Raw genomic sequence first — 27653 nt, forward strand, 5'->3', positions numbered from 1 at the left:
TTCTTTGTCTGAGCACGATTAACCTTTCTCCTGGAATATGATTCATCTTTTCTCATTTCGAAACCGTTTCACCAAGATACGCTGATGAACTGCATGCTGCACTTTCGAAAATTATGCGGGACCTAATAGGCATCAATCTGCACCAATCACATACACTTTGTGCTAATGTCAATGAAAATAAGCCATAAACACAAAACACAAAATGTCAAGCACCTCCGGAATCGCTTTGACAAAATATTTTATTGTACATTCTAAAGAATCACAGGATGTGCACTTCCTATTCTAGCTGATTAGTAATAAGGCCAAATGCTCCACTTCCTGCTAAATACAACCAAAGGTGATTGGCACTGATGAAACTCACTAACAGGTTTCGGCTTTGCCTCAGCAAAAAAAAAAGATTCTAACGCACTCGACAACACACGTGGACAGCTGAAGCTTTTATAAGCCGGGGGCACGCATTACGTGTGGTCTTTTGAACTACCTTGTGCGGTTTCCGATCAGATCAGCATGCTGCTAATCCTAAGTGTAGTGTCATTGCTGCCGTTTTATGGTGTCTTAGCTGACAATTTATATTACCCAGAAGATCGAAGTGACCTTCAACAGTACCAAGACACCAGCAGAGTGAGCGGTTAAGACTGTGCCTAATGACGACCGGAATGAAATTAGCCGAACTTGTGCCAAAAAATGCAAGCGTTAAATATACCGTCTGGTAAAGCTCTTAATGCTTTGTTGTACCCGCGATATATTTGTAACTTTTTTCAGATTCGGTATTCACAAAGTTTTGTCCTCAGGCGTGGTAAATGCCTTTTTAGACATTTCTGATATACTTTAGCCCAAGTGAAGCATCAAAACTCCTAAAGAAGGTATCAATCAGACATGCGCTTCCTTTCCTTGCCTAGTCATTAAATAATGAACAAAGTGATGAGGAGGAGGAATGAGAGAGGAAGGACAGGGAGGTTGCTCATAATAGTTGATCATCAGATTGGTGATATCGATCAAATATTGCTCGTTATTCAGAGAAGCTTCTAACAGCGGAGCTCTTTCATTTTGCGTTTGTCCCTAAAATGCTAACGAAAAATCGCCCATAGCCTATATAGTGTAAGGCGAGAGAACTGAGGCCTGAACAATTTTACCTGAACTTGATAGAGATTCGTTAAGCTTACCTTAGTAACTGGTAATGTCTCATAGCAAATTGATGTCTAGTGAACAGCTAATGGATACTCTATCACTAAACTTTTATGTTTAAAACATTGGTATTAGAACTTTGACTTTCCCAAATGCACAGCCAATGATTTGTAATAGCCAATGGGTAGCCAATCAGTAGCCAAGTGGTAATCAATCAGTAACCATGAAACTCCAAAAAAAGGGTCAGTATTTTGTAATGGTTTAATGGTGCCCAATGATTATGTAATCACTAAGTGATTAATAAGCAATGAATTACAAAAAAATTGTTTCTTTAATTAGCGGAGCCAGAAATGTGTGAATACTATAGTGCAGGGGTGAAATGATAACTGGTCAACAATATATAATTACCTCATAGCTGAAGTTGTTGAGATATGAATGAGCACCGCGTATGGTCAAACTCATGCAGTTATGTCATCGAAAGAGCATATTAAACGTTGCTGTTTATTATTAAGTCCTCAAAGCACCGCGACACACGACGTCTATCTCATCAAGCCTGGCAGCGATTTCTTACAAGGCGTGTGAAGAACAGGGTGCGACAGCCAACGGAGCCTCGGAGCGTTTTTTTAAATAAATATACGCCATGAGTGAGGCTTTAAGAAAACCTACTGCCACGCATATTCTTCATACCTTGACAAAAGTACACTCCTCTCATTACAAAGCCACCGAATTTAACTGTCACACAAACCGACGGGCTTCGATAAATTGTAACGATTGCGCATAGCCTCAGCTGACGAGGAAGGCCCTGGTATGCTTCATTCTACCACTTCGGACAGCGAGACGACCTCGCAAAACTAAAGACATGTTCACACTTGGCCTCGAAGGGACCGAAAGTGGTGAAACTCAACGGCAAGTCACTCGCTTCGTCACCTCACCGGCCGAAAATCGCGCCGCGCGGCTGGAACAAAGAGATTTGTAGTACCCACGAACAGTGGCAGTCGATGATATGCGAAGAAGGAATTCGGAAAGATCATTTGTCACGTCAAAATCAACACGTTAAAGGTGCTCGTAAATAGTGCTGCATACATGACTTTCACGTCATGGTTATCAGGTTGTCGCCGGGCATTTGTGCTCTTTGTCGATTTACGTGACGTTATACCAAAATTTGCATATGTGAAGCTAGCGAAACGGCCACGAGCTTATTGTGAGAGTAGCATGTAGTCATGTTGTATAATTATTATGTTGGGACGAGTCATTTTCCTTCGTCTTCTGTTCACGTCACGTAAAACCAAATTTGCTATATATGAAGCTAGCAAAACGGCCGCGAGCGCATCATAAGCGTGGTATGTTGTCATGTTCGTACATGACACAGATATTATGACTATCACGTTTGTACCAGTTAAGTACTTTCATCATCCACATACGTCACGTAACGCCAAATTCGCTATATGGGAAGGTAGTGAAATTGCGGCGAGCACACCATGAGTGTAGCATGTAGTCATGTTTTACATGGTACGCATGTCATAATTATCATGTTTGGACTCGTGTCACGTAACACCAAATTTGGTATATGGGAAGCTAGCGAAACGGCCGTAAGCGCATTCTAAGCATGGCATGTATTGATGGTCTTACATGACACGCATGTGATATTATAACGTTTGTCCCAGTCACATACCTTTATCCTTCATTCACGTCACGTAATACCAATTTTGCTGTATCTGAAGCCAGCGGAACGACCACGAGCGCATCATGAGTGTGGCACGTAGCCATGTATCTACTTGACAAGCATATCATAATTATCACGTTTCCACCAGTCATATACCTTTATCATCCGATCACGTCATGTAATACCAAATTTGGTGTATGTGAAGTTAGCGAAATGACAACGAGCGCATCATGAGCATGGCATATAAACATGTTCTTACATGACAGGCATGTCATAATGTAGAAGTGAGGGCCTGTCTTTTATGTTTGCCATGCAGTTATATCATACAATACCAGGTATGCGTTATGTCATGTGAACGAAACCAGCGCTGGAGCAGCAAGACCATGACATGTCATGATTTTCATGTTATGACTAGTCACCTATGCTTGTCATACAGTCTACAGTCTTGTTATTCCATACCAAATTTTTGGTGTAGAACCCATTATTCAAACTGCCAGGCGAGCAAAAATACGTAGGTAGCTAGATAGATAGATAGATAGATAGATAGATAGATAGATAGATAGATAGATAGATAGATAGATAGATAGATAGATAGATAGATAGATAGATAGATAGATAGATAGATAGATACGGTCAAACTCGCATTTAAAAAAATCTTTTCGATGCCAATTTTTGAGCCACGTCACTTTTCGCTTCACGGCTTTGGCTGCATGAGGCTCAAACCAGATGATCTGACTAGCCGGCTACAGATTAAACTTTGCGGCAAAGGCATCTGCGGTGGCTCGCTTCTGCTCAAATCCCAAACTACCTGTGCAGCACGACAAAGCTTGACCGTCTCAAGGAAGACGTGTTCGTCGCGAGCCTGGTTTGGATTGCGATTGCCGAGTACACTGGATGTAGATGATGCAGCCGCAATGGGTCGGCATTCCCCAACGTGTCTCAGGCTGTCTACAGTCAGACGAATGCCCCACCGCTGCTGCAGGTGCGTCCGCTCGTGTCGTTTCTGCTAGCGTGTTTGCCGAAGCAACGTTTGGAAAGACGCGTGCACTTTTTTTTCAGCACTTTGCGTGAATAACTGAATTTTGTAATAAATTTAGGTCTAAAAAAGCAGCCGCAATTAGGTGGTAAGTAGCGACAGCAGTGGTGGCGGGATGGGGCAGAACAAATGTGAACGTCTTTTACGTGTGTGTAAGCTCGTCGTTTTCCAGCTGCTCTGGCGATTTAGTTTTCGCTTCACTTTTCAAGTGTGAATGAGCCCTAAAGAATGGGGCAGAATGAATGTGAAAGTTTTCGACGCGTGAGTTTGTCGTTTTCCGGCTTCTCCGACGTTTTCGTTGTCGCTTCTCTTCTCAAATATAAACGTGCCCTTAGGGCGCTCTCACACTTGAAAAGTGAAGCTAAAACTAAATCGCCAGAGCAGCTGGGAAACGACGAGCCTAGCGTCAAAGACGATCACATTCGTTCTGCCTCATCCTGCCGCCGTTGCCATCACTAACTACAAAAATAATTTATTTTGTCTGCTTTTTGGTCAAAAAAACTTTGTACCAAACTTTAGCTATTTACGCCAAGTACTAAAAAAGAGCTTGCACTATTTTAAACGTTGTTGATAATTCAGCAGAAACGACACGAGGGAACGCAACGGAAGCCGCGGCGGTGGATTGTTTGAGTGTACATAAGCGTGAGACACGTTGGGGCATGCCGACCCACTGCTGCTGCACCGTCTACATCCAGTGTTCTCGGCGATCGTAATCCAAACGAGGCTCGCGACGAACAAGTCCTCTTTGAGGCCGTCAAGCTCCATCGGGCTCACGGATTATTTGCGATTAGAGCCGAAGCAAGCCACCGCCAATGCCTTTGCCGCCATGTTGAATCGGCGGCCGGCTGGTTAGATCCCGAAGCTTCTTTTAGCGCAGCTAGAGCAGTAAAGCGGAAACCGGATGCGTTTTCGCATGACGGGAAAATTGGTCTTGGACCGTTTTTTGTGCATCAGCCACGCTACGTGGTTTTTCGACCACTTGGGCGCTGAAACGAGGCAGTTTCCGGAGAGATTCGCCGCTTTCGCTTCCTCCGAAGCCAAGTGGGGACGCACTCTAAGAGTCTTGTGGCAGAAAAGAGCGAGAAAAAAGGCGTGTGCATGTAATCTCTGTCATGTCTAAGTACGTGGCGCTGTGTGTCCAAGATGCACCGGCTATTTTCACGTATTCAGTCGTCGGTTCGAATCCTGCAAACGGAACTTTTTCGTCCAAACTTCTTCTTTATTGTCGAACCGCGGTCTCCTTGGTGATGTTTTTTCGTTACTGAAATCATCCTTAGTGCAGCCTCATTCAAAGATTTTCCCTTTTCTTGCAGTGTTACCCTGATGTTGGAGAGTGGTACCAGATGTACAGGAACTATTACTCCGACCCAATTTTCGGAGGAACTGCGAAGTGCGTCAAATATACAATGTATGGCAGATATGAGAACTTCAGTTCTCCAGCCATATATACTTTCGCTGGCAATGGAAAAATGTAAGTGACGTCGCACTCAGATTGGCGTACGATCAGTCATATTTCTTTATCTTCATTTTAAATAAAGTTATTAAACCCTTGTTCATTTCTCCAAGTCACTTGATCGCGTGCAAAACCTCGTAGAAAATCTAAGCGTACGAAATAGAGAGAGATGAATCAGGGAGAGGCACAAATACTAATCGAAAACATTAGCTTGTAGCCATGTGCACTGCACTGTGCAGCAGTACTTTGCTTCAAAAAATAACTAAGAACCACTTTTGGTAAACCTTGAAGGAGCATCAGCAGCGTGCAATAGTGATGTAACTGCTAGCATCGTGAAGTGCAGTCAGCCTCGAAATGATACGGACAGTAACACCACGGGTCGGAACTGGTCTTATGCGTCATGTCCAGAAAAGCCTTTTTTTAGCTGGAACAGTCTTTCTTAAGCTGGAATAGTGAACTTCTAGACGTACATCGAATTGCCGCCCAGTATTTTTGATGATATGCTGATATAGTAAACTCACAACGCATCTAGGCCATGTTTCATTTCAAATAAGTGCTGCCACATACTGTGATTAGCAGCGGTACGTTTTCAGAAGTGGACAGAAATTTTGAATTTTAAAAAGTATTTCAAATAGGATGCATTATAGTTATTAACCATTGGGCCTAATCAACCTACTTTTTTGAACTCTTTTTAATAACTCAAACTTCTGTGTTTGCATCTACAATGAAATAATGTTTCACAGATGATATTTGAGGTAAGAACTATAATCCCAGCAACAAAGAACCATTGACTAGCAACCACGTATACCAAGTTGTAAGTAAGCCCCGCCGCGGTGGTCTAGTGGCTAAGGTACTCGGCTGCTGACCCGCAGGTCGCGGGTTCGCATCCCGGCAGCGGCGGCTGCATTTCCGATGGAGGCGGAAATGAAGGAGGCCCGTGTGCTCAGATTTGGGTGCACGTTAAAGAACCCCAGGTGGTCTAAATTTCCGGAGCCCTCCACTACGGCGTCTCTCATAATCATATAGTGGTTTTGGGACGTTAAACCCCACATATCAATCAATCAATCAAGTTGTAAGTAAGATTGCTAGGCAGCTGGGATAAATCTGAATAGGTAATAGAAGCTTTACTGAAACCAAGGGGTTCTTATTTCTGGTTTCGCGCATTCAGTTTCAGGGCAAAAAATCTTCAATTGAGAGATTTTTACTTACAGCAATTCTGCAATCGCTTAATAATTCACCCACGTAATCGGCACGTCATCACTTTGCGCCGGAATAATCGATTCGCATGCTCTGCCAGAAATGTCGTCTCAACTGTTTAATGAAGCGGATTTTTGAAACAAATTACACCACACAGACCAAGTCTCAAAGAAGTTGCCAAGATCCTACGCCATAAAATTATCCTATACTCTTAACACAACCTCTTTGTCCCTAGTAGGGGGAAAAAGTCGCAGTGATTCTTCGTAGAACACATCTCGCTCGTCTCAGTGCTTTTCTAGACTTTTCGCTGCAGTTGTGGGGTGTTTTGCCCCGTACGTTGCGGTAATGCATGTACAACCTCACGAAGTCACGTCCGACTCCGGTTCAACCGCGGTCACTACCTCAAGGAAGCGAGGAAACAGATCCAGCTAGAGCGATGACACTGAGCTGCACTCTGAATTTTGCGACAAGTACACAGATGACGGCTTTCAACCTGTCCTGCACCGCTAGGCCAAGTGACGTATCGTCAATCCATCGTCGTTGTCAAGTACGGCCACCGTGAAAACAGCGCCCCATCGATGGTCCCATTCCAGCCGGTTCGTGCCAATGAACGCTACCGACAGTCTGCGTGTTCTGAACAGGCAAGTGATTTCGCTCTATTTCGAGAACATTGTGCCGAACGAGATCAAAGACGTTACGGCTAAATAAAAGAACAAACATCCTGGCTGTCGACGTGCTGCACCCGAGTGCGCTGAGCATGCTCCAACAAGTAACACAACTGGGAAACATTGCAGTTAGGTCCATCATACCAGCCGATGGTGCGACCACATCAGGAGTCATTTACGATATTAACTCGCAAATCCCAAACTAAGACCTTCCAACACCTATAAAACCAGCGAGACAAGGCAACGCCACTGTCGGCGTTCAACGCCTTGGTAACACACGTTGTGTGAGAGTCACGTTCAAAGGTGACTGTCTTCCCGCCTACGTGTAGGTTGGCCACTTTCGTCAACAAGTTCGAACGTTTATTGCTAAACCTGTGCAATGCTTCAACTGTCAGAAGATCGGCCATATAAAGGGTGTTTGCAGGAGCTCCGCAGCGTGCCCCTGGTGCGCCGAATCACACGCGGAAGACAACTGTAGCGCAACCACACTGAAGTGTCCTAACTGTCAGGGTGCTCACAAGGCTTCTTCCAAAGAATGTCCGCACATAAAAAATAAATTTTCTATTCTGAGGCAAATGGTACGAGACAACTCAACCCACAAAGAAGCTGGTGAGAAAATCCGGCGAAGACAACGTCGCATTCGAAGGTCTTCACGTCGGACAGTCCCAACTTCAGGCAGTAAGTCGACGCATCAGAAAAAATCGCCAGCTGCAGTTTAAAGCACGGAAAACACAGACGTTAGAAAAGAGCAAAGGGCAGATCAGTCGCTGCAGAAAAGAGGCCGCCACTTACGCGCACAGAACGCGCAGAAGAGTCGCAGCAGAAGCCGTCTTTTTCAGAGCAAGCTGCTGCAATGGAGGCCTTGTGGAACACAGATCAGCAAGTGATAGCTCTTCTGCGACCCTCAATTAACGCCATTCGCTTGTTGTTAAACAGCATGCACACATCGTCAGCAAGAAGTACGTTGCAATTACTGGACGCTTTGAGTCCAGTACGCGGAGCGCTTGAGTAAATAATGGCTCACCAGCCACTGTTCTATAGAGAAAAGGTTCGAAAGGCAGCGACTCTTCAATGAAATACCTGGAGACTGAGATCACGCATCGCCGATTTCCGTCGGTTTGTGTAAACCAATAAGTTCCCCATCATTGTCTTCTGCGAGCCTAATTTGCTGAACGAATTCGGACTATCTCGTTATGAGTCATTCATGTCTTCAGCTTCGGACAATAGCGAAGTTCTGATGTTTATTCCCCATGACCTCACCTACATTCATCAGCCGGTGTCACTCCATGACGACAATCAATAAATATCTATAACAGTGAAGAAGAGACTTACCGTCACGGTTGTGGGTGCCTACCTCTCTCTGTCAAGCCGTTTCGACCATACAAGACTACAAGGTACCCTGTCAGCAACTCCTAAGCTACGCATTATAATCGGCGACTTCAACGCTCAAAACACAATCTGGGGAAGTTCGAAGACTGATGTTAAAAGAAGAAAGTTAGTGTCCTTCGCCTCCAACAACAAAATTATCTTGCTAAATGTTGGTAGTCCAACGTTCCTGCGTGGTTCGAAATACAGCAGCTGCCTTGACCAGGCCCTAGTCTCACGAGGGTTCGTCAGACATGCTGAGTGGTTTCCAGAGGTGGAAACGCTTGGATGTGACCACATTCCCACTTACGTCAAAATCAAAGGATTGTCCCATGCTAAGATACCCGATAGCTTTAAAAGAGTGGACTGGTTGAAATTTTAGACTCGCATGGAAGAGCAAAGTCAAGCAGACAGATTACTTCACATAGAGGAGATAATTAAAAGCACAATACACGACAATACGTGTACCCTCACATGCTCTCCCAGAGTAACGGAATTTTAAATCGAGTTAGAACGACTTCGAACAATCCGACGGCGTGATGAACGAAAATACCGACGCACAGAGGCAATGGAAAACTTACGGATTGCTCGAAGTTTACAAAAGAAGATTCAGCACTGGATAAATAAACTCGAGTCACAACATTGGACCGCTTTTTGAGAGTTGCTTGACCCACGAAAACCTTTATCACGACTGTGGAAGACGGTACGAGGTCCCCGCACAAAACCCCCTCAGTGATTACCATTCAGGGCTCTCACACTTTATGAACAGAGACGCGGCATTTACGTGGAAGAATATTTCTTTGCCAGAGTATCTAGGGCACTCGCAATGCCCAATACCCGATTGCCCTCGACCAACTGTCCACAAACACTGGATTTTGTCATGGCCATGCCTTTTTCCATCGTTGAACTCACAGCAGCACTAACTTTGTGTGGACGCACGTCGGCACCAGGGCCCGATAGAATTTCTTATAGGGCCCAGTGTCATCCGGGTCAACACGCGCAAATTCTGCTCCTGGAGTTTTATTACAAATCCTGGCAAGATGGAACGTTCCCGACACGCTGGAAGACAAGTCGCCTAGTTTAACTTCTGAAGCCAGGCAAGCCACTGTTGGAGCTCTCATCTTATCCCCCGATCGCATTGGCCAGTGGTGTAGGCAAAGTTATGGAGAGGATGATTTTGGAACGCCTGGAGTGGGACTTGGAGTGCAACAACATTTATTCAGATTACATGGCAAGATTTCGGCGTGGACGATCATCGATTGAAAACGTAGTCGACCTGGTTGGTCACTTACGTCCAACACGAGAAAGGCCGTAAACGTCTCTGTGCATCTCTGTTCCTAGACATCAAAGGGATGGATGACAACGTTACGCATGAAGCAGTTCTCACCGCTCTCGAAGATGTAGGAGTAGGTGGTCGGATTCATCTCTGGATACGTAGTTATTTGTCAATGCAATCATTCTTTCTGAGCACTGAAGACGGTCAAACCTCTCCACATTACAGCCACCGTGGCGTCCCCCAGGTTGGCGTGATCAGCTCCGTGCTGTTGAACCTTGCGCTGATTGCTCTCAGTGAGCATCTGACAAGCACAGTCAAGTTATCAATGTACGCAGATGATATCAGCGTTTGGGCATCTGCTGTAACACGCCTGTAGTTGCGAGAGAGAATCCAAAAAGCTGCCACTGAAACATAACGTTAACTCCAAATTGAAGGCTTGGAAATTTCTTCCGAGAAATGCGCCCTCGTAGCTTTTACACAAAAGCCAATGAATAAATACAGCATAAGTATCAATGCTGAAACTGTACCATACGTTCGATCGCACAAGTTTTTGGGCGTCATAATTTACTGGAATATTTCAAGGAGCGATCCCGTTTCGTACGTGAAAAAAACGGTTAATGAAAAAATGTGATCTACTGAAGTTCTTTGCAGGGAAGACTTGAGGAATGTCTTCCAGTGCAATGCTACAACTGTACTGGGTACTTTTTCTCAGTTCTCTGCGGTGCAGCTTACCGGCATTGACCAATGCAAGCAAAACAAGCCTAGGAACGTTACAGAGTGTTCAGTCCCAGGCACTCCGGATTTGCCTCGGCTTGCCTCGTAGTGCGTGGACAATTGCTACTACAGCAATCGCTGGTGACCACCTCATCACGACACATATTGTCGTTGAGGCACTCAGGACACATATAAGGCATATTGCTCGAACACACTGCCACCACCTATTCTCTTTACCAGCAGACAGGCCACGTTCGTAATTTTGCCAAACGGTAACCACATATCACGACTCTTCGTCAACATGCTTCACACCCACCGCCATGCCTTCGACTCCTCCTTGTACCTGACTCAGGCTAACATCAGGCTAACTATACCTGGCATCCAGAAAAAAGTCAGCATGTCGGCACGTGCTCTTAGACAGCTTGTTCTGCTCTTGTTATACGAGACGTATGAAGGTTGTTTACACGTGTACACCAATGGCTCTGTTTTACAGAAGAGTTCAATGGCATCATTTGTTATACCAACAAAAAGACAAAACAAGAAAATTCTAAACCTCCCACCTTACGACATCAAGGGGAAGAGCTCACAGCTCTTCGTGCCGCATTGCAATTCATAGGCAATCAACAGCCACAAAAATGGACAATTTTCAGTGACTCAAAGGCGGCATTGCAATCCGTCCTATCATTTTTCCGCCATGGCCCGTACGAACAGCTGGTGTTCGAGATTGCAGTAAAGACTCTATAATTCATTGAGAAAGGACATGAAATAGCCTTTTAATGACTTCCAAGTCATCGTGGAATAATTGACAATGAACGGGCCGATCAAGCTGCTCATTCTGCCCATACTAAAAGCAATCAAACATCAATTCCGCTCTACAGAAACAACTTGGTCACGAGACCAATTGGCGCATTCTGTGTGAATGCCCACAATACTGTTCGCAGAGATAGTCACTGTGCAATGCACCAAACGAACTGGACAACCAGACTATTTTGGAAGAAAGAAGTCTGTGCTGCCGACCGCACTTTATGTCGTAGAAGAAGGCTGTGAAGGCGCTCCTGCGCTTCTTGCGTTCAACCGGCCTGTCCAAACGACTGTGTTCGTAACTCCCTGAATGTGTGTACATGTGAATTTCTTTCTAATTTATTTTATATCTCACTATCTCTATCATCTTTCCGACCCTTTACCCCACCCCTGTACAGGGTAGCAAACCACTACTCCACGTTAAACTCCCTGTCTCTCCCTTTTATTTATTTCTCTCTGTTGCCCCTTGTAACTGTGAAGACAAATGCGAACTTCAAACTACTACTTGCCAACTATTTGTTGGCCATTTTCGCAGGAACTGAGCCCTCAAAACACTGATATGTATGTTGGTGACACTTATTCTTATAAATGAACTGTGCACCCTGATCATCACTTCATATAGCAATATGAATCTCGTCAAAGCTACATGATTAACATAATCGTTTTTGAATGTCAACTTCTTATTTCTAAAGCGTCATAAACAAGTTTAGTCCGCTTTTTTCACTAAGGTAGTTCATAGATATGTAGAAGCTGAAAAACCGGAAGTTGGAGCCAAATGGTCAAGTCACTTGTCGTGAGATTGCACGCGTATATGTTTTATAGCGAAGGCACTGCATGTATGATGGCAGAAACTTTTTGTGCCTTGATTTTTTTTATTTTAAGTTATTCCTAAGAGTGTTCCTAGCAGGGAAAGAGCAGTGACACTCTGTAGCTGCAGTGATCGTAATTGTAGTGAATAGCTGCTTTGGTGACATTGCTCTGTAACTCAGCGCCATCACATCGTGCACTTGGGCGAACGATGGTGACATGTGCCCATTCTCGAACATTTCTGCTGATAAACCCCTTGGCATGTGATGGGGGTGGCTGGGTTTAAACCACAATTTAACATCGGAATCTCACCCGACAATTCACCACGCCCAACAAAGCAGGTGCCATTCTTTCAAATCCTCCAAGCACACAGTAGGGCACCACCATAACACCACCTACCCTACCCTGCGCTTGTTAATGGCGTCTACGAGATCCTTCTATCTTCTTGCGCATTGACGACAAGGATGTTTACGAACGGGTCTCGAAGTGGAAGCGAGTGCGTGTACACAAGAAATCAGACGGTGGGGCTAGGATAAGCTACGCTTTGTGCTATCTGCCGGACGTGGCCAAACCGTGGTTCATGGGCTACAAAGCTCACCTTTCGAAATTTTTAGGGTTGAAAATAAGCCATAACTTTTTTTACTTTATACGTCTGTTTATGCTTCTGTCTTCTCTATTTACCTTAAACGCATGCTGAAAACTAAGTTGCTTGAATAAAAGATATACACACGAAATAACCAAAACTGAGGCTCATAATGAACTATAAACACTTTTGTTTGATGAGACACTTCCTTCAAATAAAAAAACATTGAAGGCGAGTCTGCTGTGTACGTGCATAACAAACGCAGTGAAATAACGCGTAGTAATTATGTAAAAGCACCAATCTTCTACTTTTAAAGTGTTTTTCTGCGCACATTTTTCATCGGCTTACAGAACCGGTCACCTTAACCTGGATTCTTCAGACTGCTACGTAGCCAAGGATACCTTCGGGTTCATTCCAGATGACCGTAAGTACAAGTTTAATCTATCATAGCGAAACCCAATGTTTTACGAACATATCAACTCTTTTCAATTATAAAAATGTATATCTTGCTTATATTTCGACAGTACTGCCCACCGACTAAAGCAATCTCTCAGGAACGTATACAAATTCATTTAACTTGAAGAGAATAAGAGTCACACAGTTTGATCAGTAAGAAAAAAACGGCGAACATAAAAACGTAAGAACGTAAAAATACGTGGAGAGACAGATAACAAAACGCAACCTAAAAGACGGTGCCTTTACCATGCTTTAAATACTTACACGGAAGAATTCTAGAACTCTCCAAGCATCTATATGCAGTGATGAACTAGCATATTATCAGCTAAATACTGCAAAATCGTTCAAGGCACTAACATATAAATGTTAAGATTAGCGTGTGTGCTGGGAGAAAAGCAAAAAGGCAAAGAGGAGGATACTAAGACAGGGTACCATTCAAATTGGAAAAAAGATGTCACTACATCCTGTTCAAACTGCCTGTTTAAAAAACATGATAGACACATCAAAAGTTGATGAGGAAAAACTGTGCATCACGTTATATCTACCACTGAAGCTATCAACAAGACGTACATGCACACGCACGTTTGCTCGAAAGTTCCTCAAGCAGAATACTGGATTATGAATTGCCTACAACTGCATATCGGAATTAGAAGCTCCGCGCTCACAAAGGATCACTCACTAGCTCGTCTATGCACAACCTCTTTCGACTGTCATGTAGTTCCAGGTGCCAGTTCGCACTTTTTTGCTCTTTCGACTCCCATGTCGTTCCAGGTGCCAATTCGCACTTTTGTGCTCTTTGTTTTTGTTTTAAAACAGTGAAGTGTTTTATGGTCAGATACACCAAAACTAAGATGACTTATTGTAAGAAGAATCAAAGTTCAGCGAACGAGAGTCAAACCCACGACTTTTCCCTCCCCGACAAAGGAAGTTGACCCGCTATCCATTGCGCCACGGCCACATTAGTGTGCACGCTCCACAACAGCTCATTTAGCATCCAAAATTGTCCTTTCACAGAGCTCTTTGTAAAGTACACAAATGCAGCATGACCATGACATCAAATTCTTGTTCATTATATCCACGACCACGGCCGTAGGATAAAAATTTGCACCGTATCTGCATGTTACACTGAAAATATCGTCGAAAGACGATAATCTTGCATCTGGGGAAAGTGAACAAAACGATTATTTATAGTTCTGCGCTAAAAAATCGGTGAATAGTATTTTGGAGGTGCTGCGTTACAGCACCTCGAGCGTGCAGCGGACGTGAACAATCGCATGAAGTCACGTCACACGTGAGATTTGAGCGCCATTTGGCCGTTATCTTGGAAAACGAAGCGCGCGCACGCTGTGCGCGCCTTTCTCGGAGGTGATAAGGTGTAGAACGCAAGGCGACGGGTAGGTGCCACCACCGTGTCGCGTTAGCAAAGCGTTGGAAAAACTTGCCTTTCGTGCGATTGTTGCATGGTCAGCGCAGTGTTATGAACGCTACGGTCCTCAGAATTGCTTATGTATGCCTTGTCAATTATAAGTCATACTTACAAAATATTGACTTGTTGTTATGCTACCTCAGGTATGCGTAATATTTCAATTTTAGTTGTGAATCGCACAAGTATGAACGCTGAACCATGAGCAATATTGGTGGGCGCTGCAGATGGGGTCGGCCGTTTGAGGAATCAGCCGGTCATTCTGGTGCTTTTTAGAGTGCCGTTAAGTGAGCACAAACAAACGAATGTACAGACAGACAGACCAAATCTTTTGCGTCGTTGGTCCCCAAGAAAAACTATCACCTTTAAAAACAAAGTGCGGCCTACAGCGCCGTCAATGGGCGAGCGCGTCTGGGCAGAGTTGACAGTTTTGATCACTTTTAGGGGAGAGCGCTCACCCTTCACCCGTCGAAGCGGATGGCCCTTCGTGTTTCAATGGGGTTGCGTGGAGATTAGTGCGTGCCTGTGTACTGTTAAATGCTAAGCATTTGTTAGCAAACTTAGGTGACTTTAAGCGTATCTATCTATCTATCTATCTATCTATCTATCTATATCTATCTATCTATCTATCTATCTTTCTATCTATCAATCAAATATCTCTATCTATCTAGCCGCCTAAGACTTTTAGCTCTCCTAGCTGTCTCGATTATGGTGTCGTCATAAAATTGGTATGTCATAACATGGCTGTGTGACGAGCGTAATGGATTAGTCTTATCATGAATATCATGACATGTATGCCATCAATGTCATGATTTACAATAAAGGGTGTTGCTGCTCTTGCAGTGGTTTCGTTCACATGACATTTTGCAAAACTACTACGGCATGGCAAGACTGCATAAGCAACATAATTGACAGACCCTAACGTGAAAATACGACATGCATGTCTTGATTTTCATGTTATTACTGCTCATGACTACACAACACGCTCATGGTGAGCTCACAGTCGTTTCGCTAGCTTGACATACACTCGTTTTGGTATTACTGGACGTGAATGTATGAAGAAGGTACATGATTGGTGCAAACATAATAATGTTGAGATGCGTGCCATATACTAATATCACTACATGCTACGCTCATGATACGCTCTCGGCCGTTTCGCTGGCTTCGCAAATACTAAAATTTTTGTTACGTGACGTCAATAGACGAAGATTGTGTATGACTTGTGCAAACATGATAATTAGACATGAGCGTCATGTAACAACATGACAATATACCACGATTTTGAAAAGCTCACGGCCCTTTTGCTAGCTTCACATATACCAAATTTGGCATTTCGTGACGCGAATGAACGAAGAAGGTAGATGACTCGTCCAAACATGATAATCATGACATGCGTGTCGTGTAGAACATGAATACATCCTACGGTCATAGCACGCTCGCAGCCATTTTGCTAGCTCCACATAACCAAGTTTCGTAACAGGTGAAGTGAATAGACTATGAAGATAAATGACACATCTAACATAATAATCGTGATATGCATGTTATGTAAAACAATACTAGATGTTACGCTCATGGCGTTCTCGGGGCCGTTTCGCTTGCTATATACAAAATTACACTTGCTATATTCAAAATTACGCTTCTCATATACAAAAATAGGTATTACATGACGTGAACATACAATGAGGGTAAATGAAACTTCAAGAGATAATAATTATGACATGGAAGTGATCTACGGCATAATTTACCTCCAACTCGTAACGTTGTGTTCATTTTTAAGTGACATATCAACCTTCCTCATTTATACTTCGCCTATTATTGATTCCCACAGTACGTGGGATCTGTCAACTTTTTTGTGTGCTTTCTCGTGCTTATATTGTGTGTGACTAAGTTTGGGGGGGGGGCAGTTTGCTTCATTATTCCTGTGATCTAGTAAAATTCCTTGATGCGCATGTCTGTCAGAAGATGGTTTTTTAGTGGTGTGATGCCGCGAAGCTGTTTTGTGCCGCTGAGCAGCTCAAACAAGAAAACAGCCGCAACTCTGAAGCACGACGCATTACTTTGCGATCAACTGCTTAAGAAGCACATCGGAATGCGTAATAATTATAATAAAGCACATATTTTTTTACTAACAAGCGCTGGAGCAGACGCGCGCCACCGCCTCTAGAAGACAGAATAAAATCACCGTGCCAAGCGTTTTCCGCGCTTTCGCGGTGCTTGACGGTGGGCGCTTGAAATCTGCCTGACGATCGCCTCATCATAAAAGGAATCAGTGGATCTTTTGATTTATTGATTTGTGGGGTGTATCATCCCAAAACCACCATATGATTATGAGAGATGCCGTAGTGAAGGGCTACGGAAATTTTCACCACCTGGGGTTCTTTAACATGCACCCAAATCTGAGTACATGGGCCTACAACAATAGTGCCTCCATTGAAAATGGAGCCGCCACAGCCGGGATTTGATCCCGCGACCTGCGGGTCAGCAGTTGAGTACCTTAGCCTCAAGACTACCGTGGCGGGGCCAGTGGCCCTTTTCATTTCAGAAGATTCAAATGGGCAGCATTCATGGACAGTATTGAGGTCAATGCTGCACGAATGATTGGCCCTCCTATAGGGTTAACTGTTAACATAAGTGGTGGAATAGGCACTCCTAATAACGATTCAGAATCGAATGTGGTGTGCAACTGCAAAACGCGTTATTAACGGCGTAATGTTTTGCGTGGAAATTCGTGTGAAAGCGTTTCTTCAGGGAGAAGCGGTGGCGCCACACTAGACCTCGAAAAGGCATTTGACAAAGTTAAACACGCATACATCATACGATACGGTCTTTAACCGAAGCTGGCCTCTGCACCCGCTTTTACGAATGCATACCCTCATTCTTGAGAGACCGGAAAGAAATCAACCGACTTGGATAGCTAGGCTCCAAGACGCATGAAATAGGTCGAAGGGGCATCACTGAAGAGGCTGTCCTCTTCTAATTTTTATTGATTCTTGCCTAGAGTGCACTTTCGCGTGAACTCGGCATGATCGACGGCCTCGGCCACGTCTTCTACGCAGATGACATCACCATCTGGAGTGAGGGTGGTATTGAAGGTGTGGTGGAACGCAGGTTACAGAAAGCAATTGACGTAATCTAGCACTCTCTCGACCTAACGGGCTTGCAATCGTAAGATGCTAAATCCGAATCACTGCTTGGCAGGCCCAAACAGGGCCTTATGTGGCTCACCCTCGCACCTATTAAATTACACACTGTGGACGGTACGCACATACCACAAGTCACCTCGGTAAGAATTCAGGACACAATGCTGTAGGAGGACGCCAGAAATAATCTCAGCTTCGAGCGCATAGCGGCCAAAGCAGAATCCATATCACATTAATTCAGACGTGTTGCTAGTAAAAGAGGTGGACTCAGAGCAAAACTTACGAAAACTTACACCTGAAACTCACGTCTCCTTTTATACACCAAGAATGTACCCTGTTCACTCGATCAGGGACTGCATTCAAGTACCTCCACTCTCACGTACCATGCACCGTGACTACAACCAGGATCGTCGTAGAGCACGCACCGCCGCGCTACTGAACACCGCGGCCGCTATGCCCGACTAGGTCGCTGTAAGACGCGCCATAGACGCCACCGGGAGCGGCCGCGTTTCGTAAGCGCTCCGGCAAAACTACTGTTTCTGACTGCTTAAGTCATTCAATGGCAACTTCAACAGATGTGAAGCTTTCTACGGAATCGACCACATCATCTGAAGTGATTTCAAGTGAGTGCTTCGCAGTTTGCATTCACGAAGATTGACTTTTTGGCACCGTTCGAAAACCTCGGTGGGCCTACCGGATAGGCGTGCCAACATGGTCATCCACGAAGGAGAGGCACTGGAGCTTCCCTCCGCCGAAGCTCTCGATGATGATGAAGGCAGCTGGCGTCAAGTGTATGCCAGGGCCAGAAAGCCCGCTTCATCCCCAAAGAAATCGACGCCTGCCATCGTCACTTCGCAAAAAGAGTCACACAAAGCTCTCCCATCGACTCATCGCAGTGCCCTCAGACCCCCTCCACTTCCAGCGAACGACTACAAAATAGTCCTGCGAATACGTGGAAGCCTCAGCTGTGCTGACACTCCACTTCCGAAGCTCACACATTCCGTCCTAAAAGCAGCAACGCTAACAAGCTCTCTACATAACCAATACCACATCAACTCTGTAAGCAACACTCTGCTCATAAACACACCGGACCCGGCACGCACCGAAGCAGACCACCGTATCAAATTCATCAAGATGGACGAGCGCAGCTTTGAAGTTGTCCCCCACATTAGCGATCCATCAAATACCTGCCGAGGGGCCATCCGTAGTATTCCTATGACACACATCTGAAACCATCTTGTCAAGTCCATTGGACTATGACAGACTAGGCCTCATCCTGACCGGACGTCACATGGGTTCCACAACGTCCATTTTGGTGACCTTCAGAGGTAAGCGCGTGCCTTTCTACATATGTTATCAGGGTGGCATCACCAGATGCTTACCCTATCGTCATAAGACGGAAGCCTGTAATCTCTGCCGCAAACGTGGCCACAGACCAGACGTATGCCAAGGCGCCCCTCAGCCTTTACGTTCAATGTGTGGCATTCCGAACCCACTCCTTGATCACGAATGTGAACATAAGTGTGTGGTGTGCAACAGTGACCACCCCATCGGCTCACTCTAGTGCCCACAGCTCTACAAGACCAAAGCAAAGCACACACTCCAAACTTTCCAGCAGGATGCAGCTCAATTCCTCGACCCAAGCACATCTTTCAAGAACATCTTTAGAGGACGTTCACCCAGTATCACAAGACATCAAAGCCGAAAAAGCCGCCATCGCAGCCGAAGCCGCAACAAAAGCATTCATCAAGACCCCAGCCCTCGGACTGGCCCTGGACATGAGGTGAGCTGGGCTGATGTAGCCTCCCCTGAAAGCTTCATTCAAAAGCAGCTCAAACTATTGCAGGAGGAGATGGCTAAATTGAGGGCAGAAAATGCAAAACTACGCCTAGAGCTTCAGTCCTTCAACAAACAGACGCAAAGACAAATGGACGGCCGTCTTTGATGTACAGGGCAATAATCGCAGACGATCCACGGTTGTACTGTAGTCCTTTAATACCTTAGTTGTACCGATGAATCTTAGGTAATTCGCCCACTCGTCATTCACATCGTTAATGCGCTGCGATGCTCATGCATCGCATATCGTGCCAACTGTTTGCTCCCGACTCTCTTGCCTCGCAAGGCCGGCGCAGGCAGCGTCTGCTGGTAAATACAGACTGCTCGTGCTGCACTAGCATTCACTGGACACTCCTTATATGCAGGCACTGGATCGAACATCAGCGTCCCACAACTCGTTGAAAACGACGCTTCTCATTCATTCAATTAATAAGAATAACAACGACGAAATACTAAATAAGCATTTCCAAACCCTAACATTCACTCGATACCCCTACCACACTGCGACGCATTGATTCGAGTTGCCTCATGGGAAGGTGTGGGCGGCATTTTTTTTCTCATTTGGTGTCGTCTATTTTATTAGTGTGATATTGTTAACGAAAGTACATCAGTGAAGTCTTGGTGGACCCCGGAATAAAACACTTCCGTGTTCAAAAACATTTCACTCAACTACTGTGAACACAAATGAAAAAAATAAGTGAAGGAAGCACCCTGTAAGACTTTTTTTAACACGCGATGGTTGTATGTCGGGGTCCACCTCGGCTACAACACATATATCCGTCATAGATAACATTGTATAATATTTACTAACTTATTGTAAATAAGGAAACGAGAAATAGAAGGGCCGCCCCGGGTTGCGGAACCACCGACCTCACGTTCATCAGAGCTCGATGCTAACCACTAGGCCACCGAGCGACCCTTTCGAAAAACGTTATCGACGGTCCAATTATATACACCATGTACCATTGGTCGTCCTATGAACTCGGCACTTGAGCGCGTTCGCTATCAGTAGCGAGATGGCATGACGAGCGCATTCTGCATGTGCGCTCTGAAGGTCACTGTGCCACGCTCCCCCCCCCCCCCCCCGTCTCCCACACATCAATGTGCTCACGTGTCTCCATATCGCTTGGTCCTTAGAGTTTACTAATATACACCAGAGGGAACTCTGGCGCTAGTATCAATGGGAATTGCAACCCAAGGCACTTCAGCGAGCATGGGAATGATGCGTAGTACACAGATTTGTCAAATTTTTGTACTTCTGGCCTGCTTCTAGCTCCGTATGTGTTCGTGTGGCTAGGAGCTGTTTTCTCACAAAACAAAAATCTGCCACAATTTAGCGGTAGTGCTTCACCACCTTATTCTTTAAGGCTTACTATTTCAAACGAGTCAGGACGCTGAAAAGAGCTCATCCTTTCCTTCAAAACGAAACCGAAACACAGCACTAAACGAAGCCACAAGTGCGATTCGCCGCCCGCAAGTACGAAGACTAGGCAAATATGTTTACTACTCATCATCCCCATGGTCGCTGAACAATTGCAGCGCCAGAGTCCCCTCTAGTTATTAAAGTGCATTTGGAATATATCCAGCGTGGTAGTTCGCTCTCGCGTGCGCTTACGTCGGAATTAGGGCGCTCTGTACCTCGTGTTCTTAGGGAGCCTACATGACCACTTTCGTTAGGGTGGAGACATATCAGAAAGTGCCCTAAAAACTCAGCCGAAATTAGCGAGCAATCAGGCACTCTGTTGCCAACTTTCACCAAGTTTAGCATAATTTTTTGTGCGCCGCCTTTTCATGGCCAGTCGTTACGATCCCACTGCCCCACTCAGCTACTCGCGATCTGCAAGGTTGTTGGTGACTTCCAGTGTATTTTCAAAAGCCGCTTTTCAGGCTGAAACCTAATTAAGGCGAAAAGCCTTCGATACATCACGAGTGAAATGTCGGTGGCGTCCAGCGTCGGCTTCAACGATAAGTATTAGATGCATTAGGCGCGCATTGTAACCATAGGTGACATCGCCCAACGTCGGCGTCAACACGTTAACAACGATTCCTGTTGCATGCATCAAGCTTGAAGCGTAACTGTCTGTGGTGTCGAGCGTCGGAGTCAACACATTACATGCGTGAAGCTCGAAATGTAACCGTTCGTGACGTCGTCCAGCGTTGGCGTCAAAACTATTCCTTAGGTGCATCAAGCGCGAAATGTAACCGTCGGTGGCGTCCAGCATCGGCATTAACACGTAACATCGAAAGCTCGAAACGTAACCATCGGTGGTGTCGAGCGTGGTGTCGAGCGAAAGCATGAAACGTAACCGATTCTGGCATCGTCCAGCTTCCGCATCAACACGAACACTTATGTGCATCAAGCGCGAACTGTAACCATCGGTGGCGTGCAGCATAGTCTGTTCATCTGTTTATCTGTTCATCCGCGCGTCTGCCTGTCTTTCCGTCCGTGCATCTGTCTGTCTGTCTATCCGCCATTCCATCAGTCAGTCTATCCATCCATTCGTCCATCTTTGTGTATGTTCATGCCTCCGCGCGTGCGTTTTTCCGGGCTTCCGTCCACGCATTCGTCCATCTATCCGCTTCGCCCGACTCGTCATCATTCACCTCTAGGATAACTGATTTTTTTGTGTTACATAGAACTTTCATGTATCAAATGTTTCGTGTTGACGCCCACGTTGGAGGACCCCAACGTTCACATTTCACGCTCCACGCATCTACTGCTTCGTGTTGACGCTGACGCTGGACCACACTAACGGCTACATTTCACGCATGATGCATCTACTGTTTTGTGTAGACGCCGATGCTGGACGCTACCGGTGGACATATTTCACGCCTGACGCATCATCTACTGGTTCGTGTGGACGTCTACGCTCGACGCCACCGATAAACGCATTTCACACTTGATCCATCTTCTGCTTCGTGTTGACGCCGACGCCGGGCCGTATTCTCGAGGATGAAATGAAGCCCGGCGTTCACGCAGTGTGGGCCACATTATGCAGCGATAGCGTCGTATTCTCAACTGGCAACATTGTGTTCTGGTGGGCGGAGGAGCATTGGTGGCATGTAGTGGGTCAAAGGTTGGCATCACCCTATAGCAGGCGGTAAAGTAGGCTTACAACTTGTTCTTCCACCCCAAGATTCTTTTAAGGTTACAGTAGTGAAAGAGAGAACAAACGTCTCTTTGCTCACTGCCACGGCCGCGTTTAGGAAAGGGGCATGCGGCCTACACATGAAGAAATAAGAAATGGGACCATTGTACGCGCTCGTCTAGGTGTCTACTCGTGCGTGCGTTTCGTACGATTTTTCGTTAAGTGTCGAGAAGTAAAAGTTGTCAGTCCGCGCTTGTCCGTTGTATGTCCCTTTCCTGTGCAATTTATGCTTGATGTGTGCGCTGCAAGTTTCGAGCTTCTTCCCGTTCTTCGCGTGATATTTCAATGTGTGACTGCAGCATTCATTCCTTCGCCCTTGTGGCGATACCATTCATGATGAATGCTCAACAACTTCTGCGAGGACACGTTTCACTTTCGCGTTAAATCGATCTGTAAAGGGGGGAATCAACAACTTTTTTTCGTACTCCTCTTTCGCTTTCAAACGTGGTCATGCCAGAAGGACTAAAGAGTCACAAAAATATCATGTGTACGGCGCAGAGAGCACGCACACGGGGAGACAGTCTGCAAGTGCGAAGTAGATTGACGGCTTCATTAATACAGCCTGTTCCACCTGGTCCTCAAAGAATTAGCCTCTGCGTTTGTTCCTACGTCATTAGTTAGTTCATGGCATATTTTTCGTCACCACGGCCACACTTCACGGGACGGCTTTATACTATTCTGTTGTAATGTACCTCGTGCTGAAAATCTGTAACGTTCTCCAAACACACATTAAGTGGTGCCGACCGCATTTGGTTCATTGCAGCTTTTTCCATTTCTTCTCCCCTCGCACCGCCACCCAAGTTCGCTAGCAAGGGCGATAGCGTCGGCAAAATTTAATATAGTGCACTCAATGAAGCTTCGTATATCATCTGTGGGGTACCCCTCAAGGTGGTGAAAAAGTTAACGCAAACGAACAACCACTGTATGCGGCTCAAAGAAACAATTGATCGATTGATACGTGCGGTTTAACGTCCCAAAACAACCGTATGATTATGAGAGACGCCGTAATGGAGGGCTCCGGAAATTTTGAAAACCTGGGGTTCTTTACCGTGCACCCAAATCTGAGCACAAGGGCCTACAACATTTCCACCTCCATAGAAAATGCAGCCGCCGCAGCCGGGATTCGATCCCGCAACCTGTGGGTCAGCAGCCGAGTAGCTTAGCCACTGGACCACAGTAGCGGGACATCCAAAGGAACAAGTAAATTATTGGGATTCCACACAGAAATTTCTTCATCGTAGTCGATAAAGATAGTTTTAGTCTTAGGATCGAACCGGGGGCCGACGCCTTTCCGGTGTGGTTGCTCTATCAACCAAGCTGACCACGAAGCTATCTCTTGTCGTAGAACAAAAGGTGGGCGAGTTGGAACTTGTCCATCGTGGACAGCTCAAAAAATTAAAACACACTAGAGAACCAAATCTTGTCTTGCGAGTTTTCATTTTGTGCGCTGCTCACGATCATTTAGACGCGTGAGAACATTGACATATTTTAGCAAATCATATTATTTCATCTGTCGGCCAGTACGCAGAGAAAAGTTCATGGCGTGAAAAAGCTAAGCATAGCTTCACCACGCTTTGCAGCCTGTTACAGTTTAGTGCCAGATAGTGGCAATACATAGACTGCGTACAAACAAAACGAAGGTGAGAACATTCATAATGACTTTAGTGTAATCCCGAAAGGTAGCGTAAAGGTAAAGAAAAGGAAGTTAATTACAAACTAAGATGACTTTTTCGACAACTTTTTCGACAAGTACTCTATATTTCAGAAATATGCACAGATGTTCTTGTGTGCTCGTGTCCCAAACGATTGGGGGCATATTTCTTTTTTTAAGCGGACGGTTAGGTTACACGAAGGTAAAAAAAGTACTCGCGCTTACGGTACAGTGTGACAATTTGCTTTGCTAGCTGAGTGATAACCATTGCAAAGAGAGAACGTTCTACTAATTTACTATTAGCACATGGTAGTTCGATTCCTGAAGGAGATATAAACTTGCAGCGCTCGGCTGCACAATATATCCAAACGTATAGCTTATTATGTGCATGTTTTTGAGTAATTCGTACAACGAGGGACACTTCGCCCACTAAAAAAAAAACTCTGTTTTTACTGGATCAACTATTTGTGTTTCAAACGTCACAATAACCTGAAAAAGTATTGTGTGTAACGTCCAATTTAGTGCCAGTTACCTAAGGCACATCAGGACATTCGCATACAGCTTAGTGAATATCATGCACTTTATCGACTATTCCCTCTTTTCTGATAAATACTTCAGTATTTCATCTTCATTTATCGAGTGTAACCAAATAGCATTAGTCTCATCAAGGATTTTGTTTACAATTAGCGGCATTTATTAGGTTAGATACGAGATTTAAGGTTTTATAACATCGCTTACATGTTGATTATCTTTTCCTTTTTTCACACATTCACTCCGTTTCTTAACAATACACAGTAAAATATTCCGCTCAACAAGCTTATATAAGCCTCTTTTACAGTTTATGGATGAAATTTCTTGTGGGTTTTTTTTTCTTTCTCACATTGTCCACAGCAAAACTGACGCCACGAGAGGCCTCCGTCATCTATACCGACTGTGTGACATGCTCCGTGTTGAGACACCGTTATGCTGGAGATGGTAAGTATAACGCTCATATATTATAAATACTCATGGTTGGGGTTTGATGTCCCAAAACTGCGACATGATTATGAAACACTCTGGAGTGGAGCACTTCCAAAATTTTGATCTTCTGGGGTTTTTTAATGCGCACCTCAATCTAAGCGCACAGGCCTCAAGCATTCTCACCTCCATCGAAATAGTGGACGCTGTGGCTATGCACAGGACACAAAAATGATAATTTAAAAACTGGATCTCTGATTTGTTTATTTAAGTAATCTGAGCAGTCGTGCAGCAGTGTAGGTGAATTTTTCGCAGCATTTAATGCAAACGAACAAGAAAAACGTTTCCCTCTCTTTAGGTTGTGCTATTTTCTTCTGAAGTACCTATTCGCATAGCCGGGGCTAGGCTATGCTTTTCGCGACCTTCTAAAAAATGTCGTTTGTCGGGCTGGCCACAGTACTTTTCCGAATAAGTTCTGCCCGAAAAAACCCGGCTTCTCGCATTATGCTGATGATGCGATCGCAAGTAAAACAATCATAATAGCCGCGTGAATTATGTTCCAAAACTGTGACACATCCAAAAGAAGCTGTGGCTAAACAATCAGAGTCTTAGCGCCCTGTGATCTGTGGGTGTGTTCAAATAGTAAGCTGAAGGACGGCCACACTCATTGTGAAAAGTGATTACACGTTGAGAAGGGCCTGTGGTTTGGGACGTTCAACAACACCTAGTTCAACGACGAGATACCACTCTGCTTCTCGCCTCGCTACCGTGACTAGAGCTCATTATTACAACTATGTTACAAGGCCTATGGGCCATCACTGTTGTACTAATTCTTAAAGTTATATCGATTTCAAAGAGTTTTAAGGTACATGCTGATAATCGTACTTGTATAGCTTAATGCACAACTAACCACTTAATTTGGAGAATGAACAGATTTATATAACAGAATAAGAAGAATGAAGAAACATGAAAATCATTAGGGAGGCTTCAGTGATTAAAGGGGAAAAAATGAAGAAGTCACATTGGCCTATCACAAAAGTTCCTCAAGCCCATGTCTTAGATTAGGTATGTGGCATAGTTTTGCCTTCGAAAAACTTCATTTCTTTTTGTGAGACGGTGATGGCAATAGTGCCAAAGCAGCCTTCACTTATGTGCCTGTAAAACTCGTCGGTAAGTCTTATCTCTGCCTGACCGAAAATACCACGTTAAATCTTTTCGCTCACAAAACATGTCCGTGCGCATAAATTGTGCGCAGTGAGAAGTTAAATGGCCAGGGTTTTTTAACTGCGACACAGCGCAATCAGTCTGTTAGGTATCTAAATTGATTGATTAATTTGTGGGGTTTAACCTCCCAAAACGGCCACATGACAATGAGAGACACCGTAGTGTAGGGCTCATGAAATGCCGACCACCTGGGGTTCTTTAACGTGCACCCAAATCTCAGTACACGAACCTACAACATTTCCGACTCCATCGGAAATGCAGCTGCCACAGCCGGGATTTGATCCCGTGACCTGCAGGTCAGCCGCCAAGTACCTTAGCCACTAGACTACCGTGCCGGGGCTTAAGTATCTCAATAATTCACCACCAGCTATGGCGTGTATTTTATATTAGAAGGGAGGACAACTTCGTACGCAATGCGCTCTGAGTATTCGACAACTTTGCCTTTTCGCCTTAGACTGCAGCCTCTTTAATTCCTTTCGCTTTCACAATTTAAAATCCTTTGGCAAAGTCTAATTTTCTTGTTCATAGGTGAAAAACTAGACGCACGTCACACTTCATCATTCCAAGAAACGGCAGCATTCGAAATTGCATCAGACATAAAAGCTTTTATATAAAGTTGAACACTTCTTCAAGTTCTTACTAGGCCTCGAGAATGGTTGTAATATATTAACAGTGATGGCTCACGATTGATTTATTGATTTCTTCAATAAAGATTTTGCGAGTCAACAGATAACTTCTTCTGGTTGGACCTATTCAGTAATTAGATAATCGGAGTATCAAGGCTGGCTGGTACAGTGTGGAAACGAGACTCATTAATAGCTTTGCGCACAGAAATCAAACCTACTGCTGTTTGTGCCAGTTTGGACAGCTTATAATAAAAACCAAAGTCATTAGGTCCTGATCTCACCTTTTATGAGACTGCCACGTATGATGCGTTTTGAAAATTATTGTTTCGTCGAGAAACTGTATAATGCCACCAGTAGAAGATTACAACGTTAATTTAACTCAACGTTGTGGATGGCCTGGTCACATTTGAAGGTAGTAAGTGTAATAGAATATGGTAATGTTTCGACCGATGTATACGAGTCAAGGTGTAGTGTGCTAGTGCTCTTTTCAAAGAGGTAAAATATCG

At 44.8% G+C, this 27653-nt stretch overlaps 1 protein-coding gene across 1 annotated transcript in view; it reads left to right on the top strand.

Annotated features, from left to right (window-relative positions):
* The first annotated feature begins 486 nt into the window (after window positions 1-486).
* The window catches only part of LOC119180117 (uncharacterized), a 44701-nt gene continuing 17534 nt past the window's right edge, over window positions 487-27653 (top strand). The window contains exons 1-4 of the mRNA XM_075870071.1: window positions 487-621; window positions 5138-5295; window positions 13036-13109; window positions 25232-25315. Coding sequence (XP_075726186.1) covers window positions 508-621; window positions 5138-5295; window positions 13036-13109; window positions 25232-25315 — 430 coding nt within the window. The 5' untranslated portion in view covers window positions 487-507. The remainder of the gene's footprint in view (window positions 622-5137; window positions 5296-13035; window positions 13110-25231; window positions 25316-27653) is intronic.

This window comes from Rhipicephalus microplus, chromosome 7 (assembly GCF_043290135.1).
Source record: "Rhipicephalus microplus isolate Deutch F79 chromosome 7, USDA_Rmic, whole genome shotgun sequence".
Taxonomy (NCBI): domain Eukaryota; kingdom Metazoa; phylum Arthropoda; class Arachnida; order Ixodida; family Ixodidae; genus Rhipicephalus; species Rhipicephalus microplus.